This window comes from Mauremys reevesii, linkage group 13 (genome assembly GCF_016161935.1).
Source record: "Mauremys reevesii isolate NIE-2019 linkage group 13, ASM1616193v1, whole genome shotgun sequence".
Classification (NCBI taxonomy): Eukaryota; Metazoa; Chordata; order Testudines; family Geoemydidae; genus Mauremys; species Mauremys reevesii.
Genome location: NC_052635.1, coordinates 5,001,985 through 5,025,183, shown reverse-complemented (window position 1 = coordinate 5,025,183; position 23,199 = coordinate 5,001,985). Strand labels below are relative to the sequence as shown.

At 65.9% G+C, this 23,199-nt stretch overlaps 4 protein-coding genes across 7 annotated transcripts; 2 read left to right on the top strand and 2 right to left on the bottom strand.

The window, feature by feature from the left end:
* The first annotated feature begins 47 nt into the window (after positions 1-47).
* PSME2 (proteasome activator subunit 2) lies at positions 48-4,437 on the top strand. 2 transcript variants are annotated; one of them, XM_039498304.1, is made up of 11 exons: positions 48-155; positions 1,053-1,085; positions 1,174-1,236; positions 1,455-1,544; positions 1,636-1,678; positions 1,779-1,876; positions 2,202-2,270; positions 2,353-2,420; positions 2,710-2,764; positions 3,164-3,250; positions 4,283-4,437. In XM_039498304.1, exons 1-11 carry the CDS (start codon positions 108-110, stop codon positions 4,361-4,363), a joined length of 735 nt encoding a protein of 244 aa, XP_039354238.1. In that variant the 5' UTR covers positions 48-107; the 3' UTR covers positions 4,364-4,437. The 2 variants fall into 2 exon arrangements, with proteins under 2 accessions (XP_039354238.1, XP_039354239.1); XM_039498305.1 differs by having other exon boundaries at positions 84-131.
* Positions 4,438-5,584: 1,147 nt separating this feature from the next.
* On the top strand, positions 5,585-7,487 carry EMC9 (ER membrane protein complex subunit 9). The gene is given in 6 exon segments (XM_039498311.1): positions 5,585-5,687; positions 5,689-5,778; positions 6,155-6,231; positions 6,307-6,376; positions 6,570-6,664; positions 7,197-7,487. Coding segments are annotated over 6 exon segments (615 nt in total). The 5' UTR covers position 5,585; the 3' UTR covers positions 7,378-7,487.
* A 364-nt stretch (positions 7,488-7,851) lies between these two features.
* On the bottom strand, positions 7,852-18,396 carry PSME1 (proteasome activator subunit 1). Of its 3 annotated transcripts, XM_039498298.1 has the most exons (12): positions 18,151-18,396; positions 17,432-17,464; positions 17,249-17,311; positions 16,887-16,988; positions 15,637-15,691; positions 15,368-15,465; positions 12,566-12,634; positions 12,418-12,485; positions 9,502-9,556; positions 9,055-9,141; positions 8,523-8,642; positions 7,852-8,167 (listed from the first exon to the last, which is right to left on the bottom strand). In XM_039498298.1, exons 1-11 carry the CDS (start codon positions 18,187-18,189, stop codon positions 8,562-8,564), a joined length of 750 nt encoding a protein of 249 aa, XP_039354232.1. In that variant the 5' UTR covers positions 18,190-18,396; the 3' UTR covers positions 7,852-8,167; positions 8,523-8,561. The 3 variants fall into 3 exon arrangements, with proteins under 3 accessions (XP_039354232.1, XP_039354231.1, XP_039354233.1); XM_039498297.1 differs by lacking the exon at positions 7,852-8,167 and having other exon boundaries at positions 8,344-8,642; positions 18,151-18,394; XM_039498299.1 differs by lacking the exon at positions 7,852-8,167 and having other exon boundaries at positions 8,344-8,642; positions 15,637-15,682; positions 18,151-18,393.
* A 1,688-nt stretch (positions 18,397-20,084) lies between these two features.
* Positions 20,085-22,872, bottom strand: FITM1 (fat storage inducing transmembrane protein 1). The gene is given in 3 exon segments (XM_039498767.1): positions 20,085-20,658; positions 22,392-22,410; positions 22,413-22,872. Coding segments are annotated over 3 exon segments (1,053 nt in total).
* Positions 22,873-23,199: the final 327 nt, after the last annotated feature.

Sequence of the window (23,199 nt, the reverse complement as noted above, 5' to 3'; positions counted from 1 at the left end):
GGCGCTAGCCGGCCGGCCGGGCGGGGCGGGGCGGGGCGGGGCGGCCCGGGCGAAGTGAAATCGAACGGGGTCGGAGCCGGGCTCCCGCGGACAGACCGACCCGGACCATGGCCAAGGCCTGCGCTGTGAAAGTCAGCGGGGAGTCCCGCCGGCAGGTGGGGGGCGGGGCCCCTAGATCGGGGGGGGGGGCGGCGGCGAGATCGGGGGTGCAGTGGGGGGCGGCGAGGTCGGGGGGGGGGCGGCTAGATCGGGGGTGCAGTGGGGGGCGGGGAGATCGGGGGGCGGGTGAGATGGGGGCCAAGGAGAGGGCTGGAAACCGGTCCCCCCAGAACCCCCCAACTCGTGCCTCATCCCGGGGATCCCCCTTCCGCTTCCCCCGGGGAATCCCCGAGCCGGCCACGTGCTACGGGGGAGCGGGCCGGCAGGGGCGCCGTGGGAGGGGTGCTGTGGGAGGGGTTGGCAGGGGCGCTGTGGAGTGGGGAGGGCAGAGGAGGGGCCCAGTGGGCTGTGGGGCACAGGGCCAGCAGGGCTCTGTGCCGTGGGGAGGAGTCACCGGGGCACCGTGCTGTGGGGTGGGGGTTGGCAGGGGCGCTGTGGAGTGGGGAGGTGGGCAGAGGAGGGGCCCAGCGGGCTGTGGGGCCCTGGGTCAGCAGGGGCTCTGTGCCGTGGGAGGGGGAGTCACCGGGGCGCCGTGCTGTGGGGAGGGCGGTTGGCAGGGGCGCTGTGGAGTGGGGAGGTGGGCAGAGGAGGGGCCCAGCGGGCTGTGGGGCACAGGGCCAGCAGGGGCTCTGTGCCGTGGGGAGGAGTCACCGGGGCGCCGTGCTGTGGGGAGGGGTTGGCAGGGGCGCTGTGGAGTGGGGAGGTGGGCAGAGGAGGGGCCCAGCGGGCTGTGGGGCACGGGGCCAGCAGGGGCTCTGTGCCGTGGGGAGGGGGGAGTCACCGGGGGTGCCGTGCTGTGGGGAGGGGGGTTGGCAGGGGGCTTGAGGCCTGGTTTTGCAGCCGTGCCCCACCCCAGACTCAGCTGCCTTTTCTTGCTGTCTCCATGTTTTCAGGTCGAGCTCTTCAGGGAATCTCTCTTCAAGGAGGTAAATCTGCCCCCCATGATTAACTGCCCCCCACTGGGATGAATTGCCCCCCAAATACCCCCTGTGACCCCTCTCTCTTCCCCCCCAGGCTGAGCAATTCCTGTCAACATTTTTACCCCAAAAAATCTTTCACCTGGACAAGTTCCTGAAGGTAAGAACGGCCCCTCCCCGTGCACCCCCAACCCCCCATGCTGGGACCCCACAACCGCCCTCGGGGGCCCCCAGTATCCCCTGCTGGGATCCCCACACTGCCGACCCTGGGGTCTCCCCCACACTGTCAGTGCCCCCCAGGTTGGCCCTCAGACTCCTGGCCCCCCCTTTCTCTCCCCCCGGGAGAGCGCCCCCCCAATAACTTTACTGTTACTGCAGGAGGATTCATTGAACATCAAGGATCTCTCGACCCTCCGGGCCCCCCTGGATATCCCCATCCCTGACCCGCCCCCCAAGGATGAGGATGAGGTGAGTTTTGGGGTAACCCCCCTCCCCCCGTGTTATGCCACCCCCTGCTGGCGAGGCGCTGACCCGTTTCCTGCCCCCTTCCCCCCTCCAGGACTCTAGTAACATGGAGACGGATAAGGAGGAGAAGAAGGAGGGTGAGTTTTGGGGTGTTTTTTGCGGGGGGGCGGGATTTTGAGGAGGGGCTGGGTTGGGCTTTGGACTCACCCCCTGTTCTCCCGTTCCCCCCGCCCCCAGCTCCCAAATGTGGCTACCTGAAGGGCAACGAGGCCATGGTGACGCTGCTGGGCCGGGTCAAGCCGGAGGTGCGGGAGCTGAAGGAGAAATGTGTTTTGGTGAGCCCCTCCGCTGGTGCTGCGAGCTTCCCTGCAGCAGTGCCCCCAGGGCTGGGAGCTTCCCTGCAATGGGGTCCCCAATGGGTGGGGGTGGGGGACACCAGGGCTGCGAGCTTCCCCACAGCAGTGCCCCCAGGGCTGGGAGCTTCCCTGCAATGTTGTCCCCAATGGGTGGGGGACACCAGGTCTGCGAGCTTCTCCCTAGCAGTGCCCCCAGGGCTGCGAGCTTCCCTGCAATGTTGTCCCCAATGGGTGGGGGATGCCAGGGCTGCGAGCTTCTCCCTAGCAGTGCCCTGGCCCCCTCTCACTGTCTCTCTGTCTCCAGGTCATCACCTGGATCCATCACCTCATCCCCAGAATTGAGGACGGGAATGATTTTGGGGTGGCCATTCAGGTAAGGGCCCCCTCAGCCCCCCCTCAGCCAGTCTCCCCTCTACTGGCACCCCAATCTCACCCCCATCTCCCCCCTCCTCCAGGAGAAGGTGCTGGAGCGGGTGACGGCCATCAAGACCAAGGTCGAGGGCTTCCAGACAGCCATTTCCAAGTGAGTTTCACCATCCCCCATCTCTGCCCCAGGGCATTGTGGGTCACCCCCCCAACCATGTCTCTGCCCCAGAGCATGATGGGTAATTGCTTACATTGGCTTTCATGGCTCAGGGAATCCTGAGTAATGCTCCACATTGGTGCTCCAGCCCCAGGTCACTGTGGGTAATGCTCCCCCCATGGGTGTCTGTGCCCCAGGGCACTATGGGTAATGCTCCCCCCATGGGTGTCTGTGCCCCAGGGCACTATGGGTAATGGTCTGGGCCCGCTCTCCCTCTCTCCACCCCCAGATATTTCTCTGAACGAGGAGATGCTGTGGCGAAGGCTTCGAAGGAGACCCACGTGGTAAGTGATCGGGGGATGCGAGCTTCCCCACAGCAGTGCCCTGAACCAGGGCGGCTGGGGGACTCTGGGGTTGCGAGCTCCCCTACAGCAGTACCCTGAGCCCGGGGGTTGGGGGGCTCCGGGGCTGCGAGCTTCCCCACAGCAGTGCCCTGAGCCGGGGGGTTGGGGGGCTCCGGGGCTGCGAGTTTCCCCACAGCAGTGCCCTGAGCCAGGAGGTTGGGGGGCTCTGGGGTTGCGAGCTTCCCCATAGCAGTGCCCTGAGCCAGGGGGTTGGGGGGGCTCTGGGGCTGTGAGCTTCCCCATAGCAGTGCCCTGAGCTGTGGGGTTGGAAGGTTCTGGGGCTGTGAGGTTCCCCACAGCAGTGCCCCAGTCAGGCTAACCGGTGTCCCCTGCCCCTAGATGGATTACCGCACTCTGGTCCACGAGCGGGACGAGGTGATCTATGGGGAGAGCCGGACCATGCTGCTGGACATTCGGGGCTTCTATGTGAGTATGGAGGGCTGGGAACGGGGAGGGGACTCCAGGGATGGTTCTGTGGGGGTCTCAGTGAGGGCTGGGGAGGCAGGGAACGGGGAGAGGACCCCGGGGGTGGTTCTGTGGGGGTCTCAGTGAGGGCTGGGGAGGCAGGGAACGGGGAGAGGACCCCGGGGGTGGTTCTGTGGGGGTCTCAGTGAGGGCTGGGGGCAGGGAACGGGAGGGGACCCTGGGGTGGTTCTGTGGGGTCTCAGTGAGGGCTGGGGGCAGGGAACAGGAGGGGCCCCGGGGTGGGCCTGTGGGGATCTCAGTGAGGGCTGGGGGCAGGGAACGGGAGGGGACCCTGGGGTGGTTCTGTGGGGGTCTCAGTGAGGGCTGGGGGCAGGAACGGGAATGGACCCTGGGGTGGTTCTGTGGGGGTCTCAGTGAGGGCTGGGGACAGGGAACAGGAGGGCCCGGGGTGGGCCTGTGGGGATCTCAGTGAGGGCTGGGGGCAGGAACGGGAGGGGACCCGGGGTGGGCCTGTGGGGATCTCAGTGAGGGCTGGGGGCAGGGAACGGGAGGGGGCCCGGGTGGGCCTGTGGGGATCTCAGTGAGGGCTGGGGGCAGGGAACGGGAGGGGACCCGGGGTGGTTCTGTGGGAGTCTCAGTGAGGGATGGGGGCAGGAACGGGAGGGGGCCCCGGGGTGGGCCTGTGGGGATCTCAGTGAGGGCTGGGGGCAGGGAACGGGAGGGGGCCCCGGGGTGGGCCTGTGGGGATCTCAGTGAGGGCTGGGGGCAGGGAACGGGGAGGGCCCGGGGGTGGGCCTGTGGGGATCTCAGTGAGGGCTGGGGGGGAAGGGAACGGGGAGGGGGCCCGGGGTGGGCCTGTGGGGGTCTCAGTGAGGGCTGGGGGGGCAGGGAACAGGGAGGGGGCCCCGGGGGTGGGCCTGTGGGGATCTCAGTGAGGGCTGGGGGGTTCTGAGGGGAGGGGTTTGGTTAGGGGGGAATCTCTCAGTGGGGGTTTCTCTGCCCCCCTCGAGCTCCTCTCTGTCTCCCCCCCAGGCCGAGCTCTATCACATCCTCACCCAGAACCTGGAGAAGCTGACAAACCCCAAGGGCGAGGAGAAGCCGTCCATGTACTGAGGGGCCCGGGGCGCCTGCCCCCCAGCGGGGGAGGGGCCGGAGCCAGACTGCAAATAAACGCCCCCCTCCCCCCCAACCTGCCTCCTGTGTTGGTGTCTGGCCCCCGGGGCGTTGTGGGGAACGGGCCCCCCCTGGGTCCCGGCTCCCGGGCCATTGTGGGGAACGGGCCCCCCCCGGGTCCTGGCCCCCTGGGCATTGTGGGGAATGGGCCCCCTGGATCCCGGCCCCTGGGCCATTGTGGGGAACGGGCCCCCTGGATCCCGGCCCCCGGGCCATTGTGGGGAACGCCCCCCCGAGTCCCAGTCCCCAGGGCATTGTGGGAATGGGCCCCTAGGCTCCAGGCCCCCAGGGCATTGTGGGGAACGGGCCCTTTGGCACCTGGCCCCCGGGGCATTGTGGGTAAAGCAGCGTGGCCCTAGGATTAGCATCTGTGCCCCAGGGCATCATGGGTAGTGCCCTGTCATCCCCCTTGAGCCTAGACAACTGTGCCCCGGGGCATGGTGGGTAACTCCCCGTAGCCCCTCCCCCATGGGGCGGGGATATGTCTGTTCCGGGTTCGGCTGAGCCTGGGGCCGCTCTAGGCGCCGCCTCTATGGCTCTGCAGGACCGGGGGGGGGAGGGGCACTCAGCCAATCGACGAAGAGAGCAGAGGCCCCATCCTTGTGGGGAGGGCGCACTGGCCAATCAGGACGCAGAGAACAGAGCGCAGACTCGAGACGCGATTGGTCTGTAGCCAGCCAATCAGAGGGCGAGGGGCAGCCGTGGGACCCTGACAAGTAATATCCTGGGGGGGCTCAGTGCGGGGGAAGGTGGGAGCCCGGGGTCGGGAGTGAGGGGCACCGGCCGGGCTGGGCTCGCCGGGCTGGGGTGGCTGCGGGCTGGGGGGCTGGCGCCGGGGCGCTGCGGGGCTGGGTTGATGGGGGCTGGGTTGGCGGGGATGGGCTAGTGGGGCGCTGCGGTTTGGGGCTGGGTTGATGGGGCTGGGTTGGCGGGGGCGGGGGGGGCTAGCCGGGCGCTGCGGGGCGGGGGGCTGGGTTGATGGGGGCGGGGCTGGGCTAGCCGGGCGCTGCGGTTTGGGGCTGGGTTGATGGGGGCTGGGTTGGCGGGGGCGGGGCTGGGTTGATGGGGGCGGTGCCGGACGGGGAGGCGGGGGCTGGGATAGCCGGGGGCTGCGGGGCGGGAGTGAGGGGCCCCGGCTGTTAACCCCTTGCTGCCTGGCAGGATGGGCGAGGTGGAGGTCTCCGCCCGGGCCTATGCCAAGATGTGCCTCCACGCCGCCCGGCACCCCCACGCCGCCGTCAATGGGCTGCTCCTGGGGCTCCGGGGCCCCCGCGTGTCTGTTCCTCACCGACTGCGTCCCCCTCTTCCACAGCAACTTGGCTCTCAGCGTCATGCTGGAGGTGGCGCTCAACCAGGTGGGCAGCAGGGGGCGCCCTGGGGCGGGGGGTGTTGGGGGCTGGGTGGGGCGGGGCGGCAGTGGCAGGCACCAGGCAGCAGGGAGGCTCCGTGGGGGTCACCAGGCAGCAGGGGGCTCTGTGTGGGGTGGGGGCAATGGAAGGCAGCAGGGGCTCCGTGGGGGCAGTGGGGGCAATGGAAGGCAGCAGGGGCTCCGTGGGGGGCACCAGGCAGCAGGGGGGCTCTGTGTGGGGTGGGGGGGCAATGGAAGGCAGCAGGGGGCTCCGTGGGGGGCAGTGGGGGGCACCAGGCAGCAGGGAGCTCCGTGGGGGGCACCAGGCAGCAGGGAGCTCCGGATGGGGCACGCTCGCTTCTTGACCTCTCCCCTCCCCCCAGGTTGATCTGTGGGCGTCCTGCTCTAATCTGCTGGTGGCTGGGTACTACCAGGCCAATGCCGGGCTGGACGACATGAGGTAACTTTAGGGGTCCCGGGGGGGCAGGGAGGGGGTCCCCATTCCCCCCTGACATCTCTCCTGCGCCCCCTGTAGCCCCACCCCCCTGGCTCTGAAGATGGCTGGACGCCTGGCCGAGTTCTCTGAGGGTGCTGTATTGATCATGGTGAGATTTGGGGTTTCAGGGGGCTGGAGTGGGCCCCCCAGGGCAGGGTGTGTGTGTGGGGCTGTGATCAGGGAGCCCCGGGGATGCCTACAGAAGGTGGGGAGCTGTGATTGACATTTGGGGGTATTTGGGGGTGGTTGGGGGGGTCTGCCCAGCGTGCCCCCCCAACTGCCCCCCTTCTCCTTCCCCCCAGCTGGATAACCAGAAACTGACCCTGAACCCCCGCGTGCCCCCCATCATTGTGCTGGAGCAGCGGGATCGGCACTGGCTCCCCAAGGACAAGAACCTGTGAGTGGGGTTCCCCCAAAACCTGCCATGGGCCCTCCCATGCTACCCAGTCCCTGGGAATGGGACCCAGGAGTCTGGGACAGTGCCCCAACACTGCCCAGCCCTCAGGGTGACCGGCAATGGGACCCAGGCATCCGGGACGGCTCCCCCAACACTGCCTAGCCCTCAGGGTGACCGGGGATGGGACCCAGGCATCCGGGACGGCTCCCCCAACACTGCCCAGCCCTCAGGGTGACCGGGGATGGGACCCAGGCATCCGGGACAGCTCCCCCCATGCTCCCAGCCCTCAGGGTGACCGGCGATGGGACCCAGGCGTCCGGGACGGTGCCCCCCACGCTCCCAGCCCTCAGGGTGACCGGCGATGGGACCCAGGCATCCGGGACGGCTCCCCCAACACTGCCTAGCCCTCAGGGTGACCGGGGATGGGACCCAGGCATCCGGGACAGCTCCCCCCACGCTCCCAGCCCTCAGGGTGACCGGGGATGGGACCCAGGCGTCCGGGACTTACCTTGCCCCCTCCTGTCTCTTTCAGAGTCATGTGGCGCGACTGGGAATCCTCCCGCCACATTTGCAAGTCCCTGCTGGAGGCTAAAGCTCACACCCAATTGGTTGACTTCGATGCTCACCTTGATGACATCAGACAAGACTGGACCAATCAGCACCTCAACACCGAGATCGCCCGGCTGGTGTCTGTCGCCAACGGCAGCGCCTGAGGGACCCTATTGGCTGGCCTAGGGAAACCGGGGCTGTATTCTGATTGGACTGCTTGGAACAATGGCACAACCCCATTGGCTGGCCCCAGTAAAGACTCAACGGACTTTCACTGATCCTTTATATTTATTCCACCCATTCCCCTCCCCCCAGAGTGGCCCCGCCCCCAGTGAGCCCAGACTCCTCCCCCTTGGCCTCACATCAGCCCCAAAGTGCTAAATTTAGGTCCCTTTTTTCGCTACGTTTTTGCCGATTTCACCAAGTTTTGTAGTTTGGCCTTAAGTTTCCTTTGGGTCTTTTGTTCCTGTTCGGCACCTGATTGTTCTGTCGTTTTCCCAGCATCCTCCTCCCCCAAGCGGTGGGCGGTGGACAGCAATGCCCCAAACCTCCTGCCATGCCAAATGCGACCGTAGGAACCCCAAGGAAATGTCTGGTCCCCACCGGCCTCGCACCCAGCAGAATTTGGGGCCATTTGCTTTCAATTCGTTCATTTCATTTTATTGCAGCTCCTCAAGGCAAAGCTAGTTGCGAAAAGGACAAAATAAGGAATTAAAATGCCAAAAACCTAAATTTGTGGGGGCAAAATCTTCCCTGGGAGGCCGTGGTTGGATAGGCCCAGGATTTGTTTGGATGTTCGTGGTTTCCATTTCATGACGCTCGTCACACTGAATCTCTCTCGTTTGGCTTTTCTTCATTGGGCCAGGTTGAATTTTTGCCATTTCACGCAGACTTGGGGGCAGAGACTTTGTTGCCATCAGATCTCGTCCTTTCTTTTTTTTGCTGCTCAATTTCCTTTGAAAAAAAAATTTTTTTTTTAAAGTCCTTAATTTTGTTTGCATCTTTACAATGATTTCACGGTTTTGTGTGGGGCCGTTCAGTTTCCTTTTCTGGCAAACAAAGTTTCAGTTCTTTAATTTCCCAGCAACCTTGAACATTTTCCATTTCACAAATTATTGGCATTTCGTTGCTGTGTGTGTGTGTGTGTGTGTGTGTGTGTGTGTGTGTGTGTGTGTGTGTGTGTGTGTGTGTGTGTGTGTGTGTGTGTGTGTGTGTGATTAAAACCGGCCGCGAAACCCCTAAAGCTCTATGTTTCTGATCAGCAGCAGGCAGCGAGACAGGAAGTCCCGCCTTTGCCTCTCTTCCCAACCTGCCCTGCGATTGGTGGAGGCTGGAGGTGAAAGGTTGCTCAGTAGATCATGCCCTTGGTTTCGCCCCGCGGCTTCTTGATCTTCTCGAAGTTCTTGACCACGATGTCGTAGAGAATGGCCTGGGGGTGGGAGGAGAGGGGGGAGTCGGTCTAGGATTGGGGGGCTGCCAGCTTCTAGGGGTGAAGCTAAATTAGGGGTTCACCTCTGTCCCCCACAAATCCTACCCTGGGGAATCCAGGTCTTCTGGGGTCTATTTAATGTTGGCCTTCACCCCACACGCCCAAACCTGCTTCCCCCAGAGAAGCCCCCCAACTCGGCTGTCTCTCCCTTCCCAGCTGGCTGAGGCCGGGGCAGCCTGACAGTGGAATGGGGGTTCAGGGAAGAAGTGGGGGGACGGGGTCACAACACAGAAGAGAAGCTGCCCCCAGCCATAGCTTGGCCCCCCTCCCCCTTCACTGCACTCTCCCAGCGATTCCCCTCAATCCCCCTGGGCCCAACCCCCTGATTCTCCCCAGCCCCCCCCCCACTCACGTAGAGGTTGCGGATTTCCATCACCATCAGCCGGATCTCAGCGTATTGCGCCTCGTCCAATTCGTGCACCAGCTGCCGGTAATCGCCCTGCAGGGGGCAGAAGTGGGGAAATGAGGGACCCAGTATCTCCCCCACCATCCCTGGGGTCCCAGAGCCCCTGCTGCGAAACCCAGGTGTCCGGGCAGCCCCGCTCCCATGCAGCGGGGAACCCAGGCATCTGGACATTCCCCCTCCGCAGTGGGGAACCCTGGCGTCCGAGTGCTCCTCCTCCCCCCACGCAGTGGAGAATCCTGGCATCCAGGCACCCACCTTCCTGCACAGTGGAGAACCCTGGTGGCCGGGTGCCACCCCTCCCACGCAGGGGAGAACCCTGGCATCCGGGCACCCCCCCCCCGTGCAGCAGGGAACCCAGGTGTCCTGGTGGCTGCACCCATCCCAGACACTCACCACATGAGGATTTTTGGCCGCTTTAGCCACCGCGTCGCCTCTCTCGGAAAAATACCTGTCGGGGGTGGGGGGGAGAATCAGAAGTCAGAGCTGAAGCCCCAAATGGGGGGTGAGGAAGGAAGAGCTGGGGGGGGGGGGTCAGCTTGGAGGCAGGCCCCTCCCTCCCCCAAAGGTAGCCCAATCTCTCCACAGTGTGACTGTCATTAAGTTTTGGGGCAGTGAGAATTTCCTTGTTTTCCATCCTCCCAACTTAACAAAATTGCAGAAAACGTAACACGCCCCCCGCCCCAGTAAAGGATCTGCAGGTACCGAAGCTGGATTTGCATTCAAACCCTCCTGGCCGCGTTCATTTATTTGGCATTGAGCAGCATTTGGCTTGTTACGTTTCCCTCGGGGGGAGGGGGCGCTTTGGTTTTGCAAGACTGAAAATAAAATCGGAAATGCCAAATTTTGAATCTTTGGGAACACCAACGACCAGGGAGTTTCAATGTGCACAAACATTGGTCCCTGCAGAGTATTATGGCTCCTTGTACTGACCTCAAATTCGATTTATAGCACAGAACTGCTCGTGCAAAAACATGGCGCTTGCAACGACAAAATCAAACCAGCTGGGACTTTGGGTTTCAAACAGAAAGGAGCGTTCGAAAATTCAAACATCTCAAAGGTCGCAAAGCAAATTTCAAAGACAATGAAATGCCATTTTCAAAGTTTTGCAATTTGAATATGTTGCGCTCAATTGTCACATTTGCTCTCTAAATCCTTCATTAATTCTGCATCAATTCTTTTCCACATTGAAGATTCCCTGAGGGGTTTTTTTGGATTAAAAATTTGACGGGTAAGATATTTTGCATTTAAATTGTTTTTGCAACCTTTAGTCTTTTGCATTTAACACAATTCCTTGGCGTTAAATGTTCCTCTCTTTCGGCAAGCAGGGTTTTGCATTTTCTATTTGGTTTTGCAGTCTAATCCTCCGTGCAACCGGTACCATTTTGCAGTGGGAAATTTCCCCTTCGCTGCTTTTCACGACGTTTTGCCATTTGCATTTATTGCTTTATTTTGGCAAACTAAAATGTTTTGCATTTGACAAAAGTTTTTTGCATTCTGAAAACTATTTTTTTTTGCTAGTTTTCAAGCTTAAATGTTACGTGGAAACTAAGTTTTATTGCATTTAATTTCCCTGGGGGGGGGGGAGGGCGGCCGGATAATTTTGCATTTAACAATTTTTGCATTTACTCTTCATAGCTTTTTTAATTGCAAATCCAGTTGCTACTTCCACAAACACACATACCTGGGCTTAATTTTAGGCCTATTACCCATGATACTAACACCCAGTATTAAAGTTAAGCGCATGTAGTTAGGGCTCTGTGTGGGGTGGGTGTAGAATAAGTGTTTGTAGGATTGTGGCTTAAAGATTTTGCATGTGCTGTTTGCATTGAACAATTTTTTTTCCCACAGTAACCGTCCCCTTTGCATCCTTCACATTTTGCATTTAATGTTTTTTGCATCTACTGACACTGTGCATTTTAACTTCCATTTTAAATTACAAAATATGAAGACTGCAAAGGAGAGGAAAAACTGTACTGCAAAACTTCTTAAAATACCAAATACCAAGGTTGTGAAGTTGAAATAATTGTAACGCACAAGTGATTGCGAAATGCAAAATATTAAGATTGTTTTAAATAGGAGGCAATTTAAAATGCCCATTTTAAGCTTGGGGAGAAAGAAACAATGTGTGAGAGCTGGTGGAGAGACATTTTTAATGCAAACAAATGTTTATGGCTCTGAAACAAAAATTAAATGCAGGAAAATGTTCAAAGTTAAATTAGGGAATTTTAATGCATAGAAAAGGGAAAGTGCTGAGGGTGTCAAATTCCTTTTTGTTTGTTTGGCTTTTGCAAATTAAAATTCTTGAATTTAATTCTGAAAATGGCTGTAAAGGGACGGAGGAAACAATTGTTTTGGATAAAACTAAAGGCCAATTTAAGTTGGAAAAACAAATGTGAAAACATTTCAAATGGACAAATTGTACTTTGCAAACAGAATTTTAATGGCAAACCCTTTGAAGTGCAAAACTTTAAGGCTGCAGAAACAACCAAGTAAACTCAAAATCTGATTTTTAAACAGGTTTTTTTAAATGAAATCGAAGTGGAAATTTTTCAGTTCTCTGAAAAACCAAACCAACCGGCCACCAAAACTTAAAGAACTTTGTTAAATGCAAACGTTCGAATTGTTAATGAAAACGCAACAACGTGTGAAACGCAAAATGGTCTTTTTGCAACGTTAACGTGTCCCATTTCACAAAGAGTTTGCGTTCCCATGTTCTCTGTCTAGTCAATGCTCAGCGTTTTCCCATTGAAGGAAATTATTCGGGCATTAAAATGGCCTTGGTTTCTGATGACCCTAAAACTTTTGCTATGAACAACCCCCCCCCCCATTAACACTTCCTCTCTTTTGCAGCGTATTACAAACATGAACAAAACTGGTGTCGTTTTAACTGCCTCCTTTTGGGGCAAGCTGAAAAATTTGCATTTCAACAAAATGCGGCATTTGAATTCCTGCTTGTTGGAAAAACGCCACGTTTGCTTTGAACAAGGATTTGGGGCATTTTTTAAATACATTTCTCGGCGTTGGACGAAGCGTTTGGCGATTTAATTTCCTTGGGGATTAAAAAGTGGCGCTGAATGAAGTTTGTTGCCATTTCGATTCTTTGCTTTTTGGAAAAAAAAATCCAATTTTTCCTTGTAACAGTTTTTGGCATTTAGCTCCCTTGGATTTTTCATGTTCTTTTCCCCCCTGCGTTTAACAGCGCGTTTGGCCCTTGAATTTTCTGGGGTCTTGTGGGTGGTTGGTTGATTCTTTGTTTTTCTTCTAACCAAGCTGATGGGACGGGGGGGGGGTCCCCAAATTGGGACTCACTTGGAGATCTGGGTCTGAAATCCTTCCAGCTTCGTCCGCAAGGCCGTCATCAGCTCAAACACCTTCTCCTGGGGAGGGGCAGAGGGGGGTTCATGAGCCGGGTGGGGGGGGACAGGGGGGGGCAGGTTGGAGAAGGGGGGACGCTCACCTGGACTGCGACCCCAAAATTGTTGCCGTCTTCGATACGGGGCACCTGGAGCTGAACCCAGACAGAGACCTGGGGAGGAGAGAGCCCATGAGTGTGTGTCCTGCTGCCCCCTTGGAGGGGATGGGACTGCTGGGTGTGTTACCCAGGGGTGTGGTGCATCCTCTTCTGTTGTGTGCACAGGGCGTGAGCGACGTGCCTGATGCATGGTGCACAGTGGCCAGGCTTGGGCCGTGGTGTGCGCGCGGGGGATGAGCGTCGTGCAGGGTGCGTGGTGCAGGGTGGCCAGGCCGGGGCCGTGTTGTGCGCGCGGGGGACGAGCGTCATGCAGGGTGCGTGTCGCACGGTGGCCAGGCCGGGGCCGTGTTGTGCACGTGGGGGGCGAGCGTCGTGCAGGGTGCGTGTCGCACGGTGGCCAGGCCGGGGTCATGGTGTGCGCACGGGGGACGAGCGTCGTGCAGGGTGCGTGTCGCACGGTGGCCAGGCCGGGGCCGTGTTGTGCGCGCGGGGGGCGAGCTTCGTGCAGGGTGCGTCGTGCAGGGTGCGTGTCGCACGGTGGCCAGGCCGGGGCCGTGTTGTGCGCACGGGGGACGAGCGTCATGCAGGGTGCGTGTCGCACGGTGGCCAAGCCGCAGCCGTGGTGTGCGCACGGGGGACGAGCGTCGTGCAGGGTGCGTGGTGCAGGGTGCGTGTCGCACGGTGGCCAAGCCGCAGCCGTGGTGTGCGCACGAAGGGCGAGCGTCGTGCAGGGTGCGTGTCGCACGGTGGCCAGGCCGCGGCCGTGGTGTGTGTGCGGGGGACGAGCGTCGTGCAGGGTGCGTGGTGCAGGGTGCGTGTCGCACGGTGGCCTGGCCGTGGTGTGTGCGCGGGGGACGATCGTCGTGCAGGGTGCATGGTGCAGGGTGCGTGTCGCACGGGGGCCAGGCCGGGGCCGTGTTGTGCGCGTAGGGGGCGAGCGTCGTGCAGGGTGCGTGTCGCACGGGGGCCAGGCCGGGGCCGTGGTGTGCGCCGCGAGCGGCGTCGTGCAGGGTGCGTGTCGCCGCGGGGCCAGGCGGGGCCGTGGTGTGCGCCACGGGGCGGCGTCGTGCAGGGTGCGTGTCGCCGCGGGGCAGGGCGGGGCGTGGTGTGCGCCGCGGCGAGCGTCGTGCAGGGTGCATGGTGCAGGGTGCGTGTCGCCGGGGCCAGGCGGGGCCGTGGTGTGCGCCGGGGCGGCGTCGTGCAGGGGCGCGTGTCGCGACGGGGCCAGGCGGGGCGTGTGCGTGGTGTGCGCGGCGGCGTCGTGCAGGGGGCGTGTCGCACGGGGGCCAGGGCGGGGCCGTGGTGTGCGCGACGGGGGCGAAGCGTCGTGCAGGGCGCGTGTCGCCGGGGGCCAGGCGGGGCGTGGTGTGCGCCGGGGCGAAGCGTCGTGCAGGGTGCGTGTGTCGCCGGGGCCAGGCTGGGGCCGTGGTGTGCGCACGGGGGGTGAGCGTTGTGCAGGGTGCGTGTCGCACGGGGGCCAGGCCGGGGCCGTGGTGTGCGCACGGGGGGCGAGCGTCGTGCAGGGTGCGTGTCGCACGGGGGCCAGGCCGGGGCCGTGGTGTGCGCACGGGGCGGCGTCATGCAGGGTGCGTGTCGCACGGTGGCCAGGCCGGGGCCGTGGTGTGCGCACAGGGGGCGAGCGTCGTGCAGGGTGCGTGTCGCACGGGGGCCAGGCCGGGGCCGTGGTGTGCGCACGGGGGGCGAGCGTCGTGCAGGGTGCGTGTCGCACGGTGGCCAGGCCGCGGCCGTGGTGTGTGCGCGGGGGACGAGCATCGTGCAGGGTGCGTGGTGCAGGGTGCGTGTCGCACGGGGGCCAGGCCGGGGCCGTGGTGTGCGCACGGGGGGCGAGCGTCGTGCAGGGTGCGTGTCGCACGGGGGCCAGGCCGGGGCCGTGGTGTGCGCACGGGGGACGAGCGTCGTGCAGGGTGCGTGGTGCAGGGTGCGTGTCGCACGGGGGCCAGGCCGGGGCCGTGGTGTGCGCACGGGGGGCGAGCGTCGTGCAGGGTGCGTGGTGCAGGGTGCGTGTCGCACGGGGGCCAGGCCGGGGCCGTGGTGTGCGCACGGGGGACGAGCGTCGTGCAGGGTGCGTGGTACAGGGTGCGTGTCGCACGGGGGCCAGGCTGGGGACGTGGTGTGCGCACGGGGGGCGAGCGTCGTGCAGGGTGCGTGGTGCAGGGTGCGTGTCGCACGGGGGCCAGGCCGGGGCCGTGGTGTGCGCACGGGGGACGAGCAGGGTGCGTGGTGCAGGGTGCGTGTCGCACGGGGGCCAGGCCGGGGCCGTGTTGTGCGCACGGGGGGCGAGCGTCGTGCAGGGTGCGTGGTCCAGGGTGCGTGTCGCACGGGGGCCAGGCCGGGGCCGTGTTGTGCGCCGCGGGGCGGCGTCGTGCAGGGTGCGTGGTACAGGGTGCGTGTCGCATGGGGCCAGGCGGGGCGTGGTGCGCCGACGGGGCGAGCGTCGTGCAGGGTGCGTGGTACAGGGTGCGTGTCGCACGGGGGCCAGGCCGGGGCCGTGGTGTGCGCACGGGGGGCGAGCGTCGTGCAGGGTGCGTGGTGCAGGGTGCGTGTCGCACGGGGGCCAGGCCGGGGCCGTGGTGTGCGCACGGGGGGCGAGCGTCATGCAGGGTGCGTGGTGCAGGGTGCGTGTCGCACGGTGGCCAGGCCGCGGCCGTGGTGTGTGCGCGGGGGACGAGCATCGTGCAGGGTGCGTGTCGCACGGGGGCCGTCGTGCAGGGCGCGTGTCGCACGGGGGCCAGGCCGGGGCCGGTTGTGGCTCCGTCTCACACTCACCAGCCCCAGCTCCTCCTTGGCGCCCTGAATCTCGGCTTTCACCCGGCTCACCAGCCCCACAACCGTCTCGTTGCTGCTCACGGGCCCACAGGGGGGCGCTGGGGAGGGACAGACAAACGGGGGGTCAGACCCCCAGAAGCAGCGGGGGGCACAGGCCCAACCCCCGTCAGTGGAGGGCCCCCAGATCTGGGTCCCTGACCCCCAGAAGCAGCGGGGGGCACGGCCCCACCCATCAATGGAGCCCCCCCATATCCGGGTCCCCCACTCACCTTTATCCTCCTCCTCCGACTTCTTCTCCTCTTTCTTCTCTTCCTTCTCTTCCTTCTGCCCCGGGGGAGGACAGGGAGAAAATGGGGGTGTAGGGCCGAACTCCCCCCCCCCCTGCATCCTTCCAGTGCCCCCCGGCCGCGGAAGAACCGAATGTGAAAATGGGGGTGTAGGGCCGAACTCCCACCCCCGCATCCTTCCAGTGCCCCCCGGCCGCGGAAGAACCGAATGTGAAAATGGGGGTGTAGGGCCAAACTCCCCCCCCCGCACCCTTCCAATGCCCCCCCGGCCGCGGAAGAACCGAATGTGAAAATGGGGGTGTTGGGCCGAACTCCCAGCCCCCCCCCGCACCCTTCCAGTGCCCCCCCGGCCGCGGAAGAACCGAATGTGAAAATGGGGTGTTGGGCGAACTCCCAGCCCCCGCATCCTTCCAATGCCCCGGCCGCGGAAGAACCGAATGTGAAAATGGGGTGTTGGGCGAACTCCCCGCATCCTTCCAATGCCCCCGGCGGAAGAACCGATTGTTAAATTGGGGGTGTTGGGCCGAACTCCCCCCCCCGCACCCTTCCAATGCCCCCCCGGCCGCGGAAGAACCGAATGTGAAAATGGGGGTGTTGGGCCGAACTCCCCCCCCCGCATCCTTCCAATGCCCCCCCGGCCGCGGAAGAACCGAATGTGAAAATGGGGGTGTTGGGCCAAACTCCCAGCCCCCCCCCGCGTCCGTCCAATGCCCCCCGGCCGCGGACGAACCGAAGGTGAAAATGGGGTGTTGGGCGAACTCCCCGCCTGCATCCTTCCAATGCCCCCGGCCGCGGAAGAACCGAATGTGAAAATGGGGTGTTGGGCGAACTCCCAGCCCCCGCATCCTTCCAATGCCCCCCCGGCCGCGGAAGAACCGAATGTGAAAATGGGGGTGTTGGGCCGAACTCCCAGCCCCCCCCCGCACCCTTCCAATGCCCCCCGGCCGCGGAAGAACCGAATGTGAAAATGGGGGTGTTGGGCCGAACTCCCACCCCCGCATCCTTCCAATGCCCCCCCGGCCGCGGAAGAACCGAATGTGAAAATGGGGGTGAAGGAGGTAACGACCCCCCCGAATTCTCCCCCAGCCGGTGACCCCCCAAAGAAGAGTGAGAAAATGGGGGGCAGGGAGGGAGAAAGCCCCAGATCTGCCCCGTGGGTTGGTGGGGCCCTCACGACCCAGCTCCCCCCCATTCTCATGCCTGGGGGGCGTGTTGGGCTCCCCCCAGCTCACCTTGCGGCGCTCGGCTTTCGCCTTCTCCTTGGTGGGGTCGGGGACGGGGATGTCGAGTGGGGCCCGCAGGGACTCCAGGTCCCCCACGTTCAGCGCCGGGTCCTGGGGGTACGGGGAGGCGTGAGCAGCTGGGCCCCCCAGAGCACCCCTGCCCCAACCCCTCTCCTGCCCCCGCCCCGCCCGTCCCCAGAGCCACCAAGCCGGTTCCCAGCCCCCAATCCCCTTCCAGCCCCCACATTCCCCAAACCCTCCTGCCTCTGCCCCCCAAAACCCTCCAACGTCCCTCCTGCCCCTCCTCCTGACGATCCCCTTAAATCCCCATCCTGTGTCCCAGGCAAAGCCACCTCCCACCCCCCCAATACCTTGAGGAAAGCGTCCAGCTGAGTGATCTTGCTGGGGAACCGGGTCCCAACCAGCGCTTCAGCCTGTGGGGAGGGGGAAGAGGGTCAGTATGGGGGGGGCACTGCTGGGGGGAAGCTCACAGCCCTGGTCCCCTCCTCCCACGGGCTGGGGGCACTGCTGGGGAGAAGCTCGCAGCGTCTCACCTGGGCGCAGAGCTGGGTCCGGAAGGAATCCACCTGCGGGAGAAAGAAATTTCGGGGGGGTCAAATGTCCCAGCAGGACGCTCCCTCCGCGTCCCCCTCGCCCAGGCTCTCTGCCAGCCCCCGCCCCGGGCACCCCGCCAGCCCCTGACACCTGATCCCCGGCCACCTGCCCGGCCCTGCCCCGTCTGCGCTGGTGCTGGGGCGGGACGGGGCCCCTCCCCCCGCCCCCGCCCGGGAACCGCCTGCCCCATGGACACCTCCCCCCGGGGGTCCCCGCGCGGCCCCCTCGGGGGGGGATGGGCAGGGCACAGGCTTGGGGAGGGCCAGAGACCCCCTCATCTACCCCCAGCTGCACCCCGAATTCCCCAGGCAGCCCCCCCAATCCAGCCCCCCTCCCTGCTCCCCCAAACCCCCATCCCAGCACCCCCTCCCTTCCCCCGAGCCCCCCATCCCAGCCCCCTCCGTGCTCCCCAAACCCCATCCCAGCCCCCTCCGTGCTCCCCAAACCCCATCCCAGCACCCCTCCCTTCCCCCGAGCCCCTCTCAGCCCAGCACCCCCCTTCCGGCCCCCCGAACCCTCCAGTCCTCCCCTCCCTGCACCCCTCGGCCCCACTCCCTCTCCGCGTCCGCCAACCCCCCCCCCCCCACCAGGCCCCACATAAATCTGCTTCCTCCCCCGCTCCGCCCCGCATTTCCCCAGCCAGGTCCCCCCCGCTCACCTGGGCCTCGGCCTTGGGGCTGATCCGCAGCGCAGCCATGGGGGGGGGTCGCTGGGGGGTGCGTGACGGAACTGGGGGGCCCGAGGCGCGTGGCGGGGGGGGGATGATGGTGCGAGTTGAAAAGTGAAAACGAAAGTGACGGAGCTGCGGGGGAAGTCCCGGCCGAGGGGGCGGGTGCGAGCTGCGAGCTTCCCGCAGCAGTGCCCCAACGGTGGTGGAGTGGTTCGGGTTGCGAACTTCCGCCCGCAGTGCCTCCAGCGGGAATGTGGCCGAGCTGCGAGCTTCCCACAACAGTGTCCCGTGTGGGAGGGTGTGTGGGTCCGGGCTGTGAGCTTCTCCCAGCAGTGCCCCCAGGGGGCAGGGTGTGTGGTTCTGGGCTGGGAGCTTCTCCCAGCAGTGCCCCCAGGGGCCAGGGTGTGTGGGTCCGGGCTGTGAGCTTCTCCCAGCAGTGCCCCCAAGGGGGCAGGGTGGGTGGGTCCGGGCTGTGAGCTTCTCCCAGCAGTGTCCCCAAGGGGGCAGGATGTGTTGGTCCGGGCTGTGAGCTTCTCCCAGCAGCGCCCCCAGGGGGCAGGGTGTGTGGGTCTGGGCTGTGAGCTTCTCCCAGCAGTGCCCCCAAGGGGGCAGGGTGGGTGGGTCCGGGCTGTGAGCTTCTCCCAGCAGTGCCCCCAGGGGGCAGGGTGTGTGGGTCTGGGCTGTGAGCTTCTCCCAGCAGTGCCCCCAAGGGGGCAGGGTGTGTGGGTCCGGGCTGAGAGCTTCTCCCAGCAGTGCCCCCAAGGGAGCAGGGTGTGTGGGTCCGGGCTGTGAGCTTCTCCCAGCAGTGCCCCAAGGGGGCAGGGTGTGTGGGTCCGGGCTGTGAGCTTCTCCCAGCAGTGCCCCCAAGGGGGCAGGGTGTGTGGGTCTGGGCTGTGAGCTTCTCCCAGCAGTGCCCCCAAGGGGGCAGGGTGTGTGGGTCTGGGCTGTGAGCTTCTCCCAGCAGTGCCCCCAAGGGGGCAGGGTGTGTGGGTCTGGGCTGTGAGCTTCTCCCAGCAGTGCCCCAAGGGGGCAGGGTGTGTGGGTCGGGGCTGTGAGCTTCTCCCAGCAGTGCCCCCAAAGGGCAGGGTGTGTGGGTCTGGGCTGTGAGCTTCTCCCAGCAGTGCCGCCAGTAGGGGAAGGGGGTCCAGGCCGCGAGAGCTTTCCCCCAGAGGGCAGGTTATGCGGGTCCCAGCTGCAAGCTCCCCCCCCAGGGGGTGGGGGTGTCTGGGCTGCAACCCCCCCCCCCCGCAATACCCCCAGCTGTGGGGTGGGGTTGAGCTGGGGGGAGGGAGGACTCCAATGCTGCGAGCTTCCCTCCAGCAGTGCCCCCACCCTCAGCTAATCCCCCGGATGCCAGGGTCCCCTGCCCCCATCATTCCCGTGCGGAGCGTCCCCTGCCCCCCACCCCAGCAACCCCAATAAACCACAGCACCACGACAGGCTTTTCCCCACTGAGGGCAGGCGGCCATGTTTTATTTGTGCCCCGGACGCCTGGGTCCCCCCGTTGTCATTCGCTCCATGCTAGGAATCCCCCCCCCGATACCTGGGGCCCCATCCCTGAATTAACCCCCCCTTGTCTTCCTGCCCCAAAAGGAAGGGGGCGGGGGGGCCTCCATTGCTCCTTGGACACTTGGGTTCCCCTCCCACCCCAACCCCCCTTTCCCTCAGGAGAGGGCAGCAGCCCCTTGCGAGGGTGGGGGGAGGGATCCCCTCCGCTGGCCTCCTGGGGCTGCTCCCGCCCCCCCCGGGCCAGGACGCCGGGGTTCCTGCAGCAGGGCAGCTCCCCCTCCCGCCACGCACCCCCAGCCGCGCGTGGGGCCGGGGTCCCTGAGGCGCGCGGCTCACCCGGGGGGAGCCCAGCCCGGAGAGGGACCGGCTCCCCCGGCTGCGGCAGGAACCCAGGCGTCCGGCCGGCGGCGCGCTCAGGCGCGCGGCTCGCCCTTGGGGAAGAGGCCGGCGGCCGGGCGGCCCGGGGACCAGCGGGCCCGGTACCAGCCGCGGTAGGTGAGGTGCCAGGCCAGGGTGGCCGCGGCCGCGCCCAGCAGCTGCGCCCCGAAGGCCGGGCCGTGCACGGCGGCGCCCAGCAGCAGCCGGCACAGCAGCCACACCAGCAGCGCGCTCAGCAGCACGACGACGCGCAGCGCGGCGCCGGCCGGGTGCGCGCGGGCCAGGTATCGGCGGAACGGGGCGAGCTCCTCGGCCAGCACCAGGCTGCAGGAGGTGAGCAGGAAGCTGGGCCGCGCGCCGCGCCCGCGGGCCCGCCCGCCAGGCCGCCCGGCCGCGGGGCCGCGGGGGCAGCGCCGCGGGCAGCAGCCCGGCGGCTCGTCCAGCAGCCCGAGGGCGGCGGCGGCGCCCAGCTGCAGCGCGGAGCCCACGGCGAGCCGGGCCAGGGGGCGCAGCGGGGCCAGCGCCCGGCCCGTGGCCCCGTAGCTCAGCAGCAGCGCGAAGCCGCCCGCCAGCGCGCAGGTCCAGCCCCAGGCCGAGGCCGCGAAGGTGCTGTGGGAGAGGGGCACGTTAGGGGCGCGGCGGGCCGCCCCCGCCAGCCAAGGGCCCCCTGCCTGGCCCCCGGCCCCTGCCTGGCCCCCTCCCAGCCCCCGCCAGCCAAGGGCCTCCTGCCTGGCCCCCAGCCCCTGCCTGGTCCCCCTCCCAGCCCCCACCAGCCAAGGGCCTCCCTGCCTGGCCCCCTCCCAGCCCCCGCCCCTGCCTGGTCCCCCTCCCAGCCCCCGCCAGCCAAGGGCCTCCCTGCCTGGCCCCCGGCCCCTGCCTGGTCCCCTCCCAGCCCCCGCCAGCCAAGGGCCTCCCTGCCTGGCCCCCTTCCCAGCCCCGCCAGCCAAGGGCCTCCCTGCCTGGCCCCCAGCCCCTGCCTGGTCCCCCTCCCAGCCCCCCGCCAGCCAAGGGCCTCCTGCCTGGCCCCCAACCCCTGCCTGGTCCCCCTCCCAGCCCCCGCCAGCCAAGGGCCTCCCTGCCTGGCCCCCTCCAGCCCCTGCCTGGTCCCCCTCCCAGCCCCCGCCAGCCAAGGGCCTCCCTGCCTGGCCCCCTCCGGCCCCTGCCTGGTCCCCCTCCCAGCCCCCCGCCAGCCAAGGGCCTCCTGCCTGGCCCCTCCGGCCCCTGCCTGGTCCCCTCCCAGCCCCCGCCAGCCAAGGGCCTCCTGCCTGGCCCCCCGGCCCCTGCCTGGTCCCCCTCCCAGCCCCCGCCAGCCAAGGGCCTCCTGCCTGGCCCCCAGCCCCTGCCTGGTCCCCTCCCAGCCCCCGCCAGCCAAGAGCCTCCTGCCTGCCCCCCAGCCCCTGCCTGGTCCCCTCCCAGCCCCCGCCAGCCAAGGGCCTCCCTGCCTGGCCCCCGGCCCCTGCCTGGTCCCCTCCCAGCCCCCGCCAGCCAAGAGCCTCCTGCCTGGCCCCGGCCCCTGCCTGGTCCCCTCCCAGCCCCCGCCAGCCAAGGGCCTCCTGCCTGGCCCCCGGCCCCTGCCTGGTCCCCCTTCCCAGCCCCCGCCAGCCAAGGGCCGCCTGCCTGCCCCCAGCCCCACGTCCTGGGCCCCGGCCCCTTCCCAGCCCCGCCAGCCAAGGGCCGCCCTGCCTGCCCCCAGCCCCTGCCTGGTCCCCCTTCCCAGCCCCACACGTCCTGGTTCCCCCTCCCAGCCCCCGCCAGCCAAGGGCCTCCTGCCTGGCCCCCAGCCCCTGCCTGGTCCCCTTCCCAGCCCCCGCCAGCCAAGGGCCTCCCTGCCTGGTCCCCCTTCCCAGCCCCACACGTCCTGGGCCCCCAGCCCCTTCCCAGCCCCCCGCAGCCAAGGGCCTCCCTGCCTGCCCCCTCCAGCCCCACATGTCCTGGGCCTCCTGCCTGGCCTTCCGGCCCCTTCCCAGCCCCACCAGCCAAGGGCCTCCCTGCCTGCCCCCAGCCCCATGCCAGCCTCACACGTCCTGGGCCTCCCTGTCCCGTTCCCGGCCCCACGCCCGCCCCTGCCTGGTCCCCAGCCCCACACGTCCTGGGCCCCGGCCCTTCCTAGCCCCACCAGCCAAGGGCCTCCTGCTTGCCCCCAGCCCCACGTCCTGGGCCTCCCTGTCCCCTTCCCCGCCCCCCACCAGCCAAGGGCCTCCTGCCTGCCCCCGGCCCCATGCCAGCCCCACAGGTCCTGGTCCCCTAGCCCCACATGTCCTGGGCCCTATTGCCCAGTCCCCAAGGGGCCCCTCCCAGCCCCACCCCTGGGCCTCCCTGTCCTGCCCGGCCGCCCCGCTCACCGGCTGAGGAAGTTGTGGGGTTGGCCAGCAGGCCGTGGGGGTCGGCCAGGGGGTGCAGCAGAGGCCCCAGCACCACGGCGCCCGCCAGCCAGGCGTGATACGCCCGCCGCAGGCAGGGGGCGCCCAGGAGCCAGGCGCAGCCCTCGCTGCTCAGGACCAGCAGGGCCCGGGCCAGGGCCAGCGCCCAGCCGGCCACGGTGGCCAGCAGGGCGAGGGGCAGGCGGCCCCCGCTCCCGGCCCTGGCCTCCCCGGCCGTGACGCGCGGCGACCGCGGAGCCCGGGCGCCCCACGCACGCAGCCGGAGCAATGGCCAGAGCTTTATTGACAGACAGCAGGTGGCACAGACAGAATCCCCCCCCGCCCCGGTGCCCCCAAACTGCCCTAGTGCGGGGCCCCGCTCCCAGAATAGGGGGGCTGCACCCCACGTTCCAGCCAGGCCCCCCTGCCCCTTCACCCCCCGTCCCTGCAGGGGACCCCACATCCCCCCACTGGCCAAGGGAGAACAAGTCATGGAGATGGGGTGGGGGCCTCCAGCCAGGCTCCCCCACATTTAGGGGGGCAGCAAGATTCCTGCTGGAGGTCCCCCAATGCTGAGCCCAGCTGTCCCTCTGGGGGGTGCAGGCCCCATCTGGCATGTGGGGGGGGAAAGGCCCCGCGCCACCCTGAGCAGCCAGTCCCTGCCCTGGGGCTGGGTCAGAGCCAGCACCCCCTAGAGGGGTCAGGCCCCCCGCCCCCTTCCCTGCCCCTACCCCGAGCCAGCCAGTCCCTGCCCTGGGGCTGGGTCAGAGCCAGCGCCCCCTAGAGGGGA